General features: G+C 37.3%; 1 protein-coding gene across 1 annotated transcript; it reads left to right on the top strand.

Moving 5' to 3' along the window:
• Positions 1-304: 304 nt before the first annotated feature.
• On the top strand, positions 305-826 carry LOC116179677. The gene is made up of 2 exons (XM_031499491.1): positions 305-435; positions 482-826. The coding sequence occupies exons 1-2, from the start codon at positions 319-321 to the stop codon at positions 797-799; spliced, it is 435 nt and encodes a 144-aa protein (XP_031355351.1). The 5' UTR covers positions 305-318; the 3' UTR covers positions 800-826.
• The last annotated feature ends 1,456 nt before the right edge of the window (positions 827-2,282 follow it).

Here is a 2,282-nt window from a genome sequence, read left to right as displayed (position 1 = left end):
CACAGAAACCGTAGACTGTTTCAGTTAATTTCGAGTTATTAGTGAAAAAATATTTGGAGAAAATCCTGTAAAAAGAAAGTGTATATTGGAACCATTTCGATTCTTTCCAGAACGAGTAAAGTATCAAGAAGATGGAAAGGAGACCTGTCAACCAAAGCCTAAGGTTCGAATCATATGCTAGGAACTTTTTTGACAAACATTCCCAAATTTGTATTGTAACACTGCGTGCTTTGTAAAACAAACATTCCGGAGCAATTAATAAATAAGTGACTAAATAATTGACTGATTAACGTGTAATCAAAACCAATATCAAAGGAAATGAGATTGATACTTCCAACTGTAAATTACGCACGTGTAATTTACATTTCCATTTCGATTGCCAAGATGAAGTCCGTCTTCGCCTTAATTTTGCTCGTAGAGATCTTCTTTGGACAGGTACGTGCACTTGAACTTTAAATAGTTTAACCGGAAAAATTCGCAGGGGACGGCGGATGTGATAGAAGATAACAAAGAAGGCGCCATGAATTTTATAGCGCAGTGTCTGGATGAAACGGGCGTTAGTCTGGAGGAGCTTAAAGTCGCGATTAAAAGTGATAAGTTTGATTACTATCCCATCGACTTGTTCATGAAATGTTATGAAGAGACCATGTTTGCTATAGACGAACCAATTTCGCGGCACTGCGCCGAATTGAACGGATATGAATTGATGAAGTATTTAGAATGCTATCAGGACATTCTAATTGACTATCTCTCAGATTTTGCAGAAGAGATGATTAGTGTAGATCCAAAGAGAATGTGAACTAATGGTAATAAATATTCATAAGTGTGTTCGTTTTTCATTGTTCCATTCCACTTATTCTTATTGCATTTTAAAATTATAAAATATCTTGTTTGGTAGGTATACCTAGACAGTGTCGCTGGAACCAATTGAAAGATTGCCAAAATACCGCATGGTTCAAAAGGTTCCCTTTACTTTTTTGTCTTCTCAGCCGAGTTGGATTGGGTCACTGGTTCATTGGGTCGACTGAGTCAACTCATTGGGTTGAACTGGGTCACTTCATACTCTCTTCAGTTGTCCATTTTGACCCAATGACCCAGTTTGACTCAGTATTTACCTTTTTATTTAATTTTAAATATACCGACACACACGATTCAATTTGGTCTCATCTAAACAAAATGGCAGACCTATTGCCACGATACAAAAACATCGATCACAAATACCCCGTGTATAAGTATCATTACACCCTGTGTATTTAAAATCACAGTTAAAAATTCAAACATACCGCGACAAAATGGCAGACATCCCGAAATCTCTTGCACAAATTCGGTGGCTGGCCTCTTACTACTCCTATATGAAACAAATCAAAGGCGCCTAGGGCGAGGTTTCCATGGAGTTGTGGTTATGTACTGGCTACTGGGGTAGGTTACAGTACATGGACTGCTATTACCCCTATACAAAATGGGTGGGTGGATGGGGGGCATTGTGTTTTTGCGGAATACTGTAATGCCAACGTATTAACAAAACAAAAATGGAATTCCGTATTTATGTTACTGAGTTCTGCGTTATTTAAAAAATGAAACCGAACACCTTTAGTGAAAGGTTTTTTTTTGTTTCAGGCTAGTTTACGTTTACATTGCGACAAGTCAAGCTGTTTATCGCGTTTTTCTACATTAGCCGCTTAAAATTCATTAGTTTCAAAACGATCAATCATGGAAGCATAACTTCCGTAAGTCTCACAGCGATATTTTGCGCCAAAAGTTTCATAACCCACAAATGCCATCAGGTTTACCAAGAAAAAGTAAGCAACTTATTTCTCATCTTGTTTTTTATTTTGAACGAGAAAGAGATAATGATGGTCCACTTTTACCAGTCGCGGCAGATATTTGGGTAACTGATGATTCAGATTAATGTTTTCCGGTTTATTCGGATACCAAGCTTATCAAGTTTATCCCCCTTGCGACATTCATCAACCAACTGGAACGATGTAAGTTAATGTTTTGGGAAAAAATATGACGTTCCTAGAATCTTAAAATTCGTGACCCGATTTTGAAATGTTTTGTGGGTTTTTCCCATTTGTTGTCTTTGCTAATTTAGTTCGTGTATTTGCGTGAGCTATTCTAGGGTTTTTGTCCCGAAGAAGGTTTCCCTGATATCGATTGGTTGTGTGCGTAATATATTTTATATGCACAAAATTTCGATTCGATTACCATTAGTGTATAAAAAGAGCCGTTAGTTTTAATACCGACTGCTACACAGCTTCGAAAGTACTGCGAAACGTTCA

Source organism: Photinus pyralis, unplaced genomic scaffold (genome assembly GCF_008802855.1).
Source record: "Photinus pyralis isolate 1611_PpyrPB1 unplaced genomic scaffold, Ppyr1.3 Ppyr1.4_LG8, whole genome shotgun sequence".
NCBI lineage: Eukaryota > Metazoa > Arthropoda > Insecta > Coleoptera > Lampyridae > Photinus > Photinus pyralis.
This window is presented reverse-complemented; position numbering and strand designations above follow the sequence as displayed.

Bases quoted from the DNA above. Each gene is read 5' to 3' on its own strand.
- LOC116179677 (XM_031499491.1), top strand. From the start codon at position 319: ATGAGATTGATACTTCCAACTGTAAATTACGCACGTGTAATTTACATT. The intron at 436-481 runs GTACGTGCACTT...AAAAATTCGCAG, and splicing joins TAGAGATCTTCTTTGGACAG to GGGACGGCGGATGTGATAGA.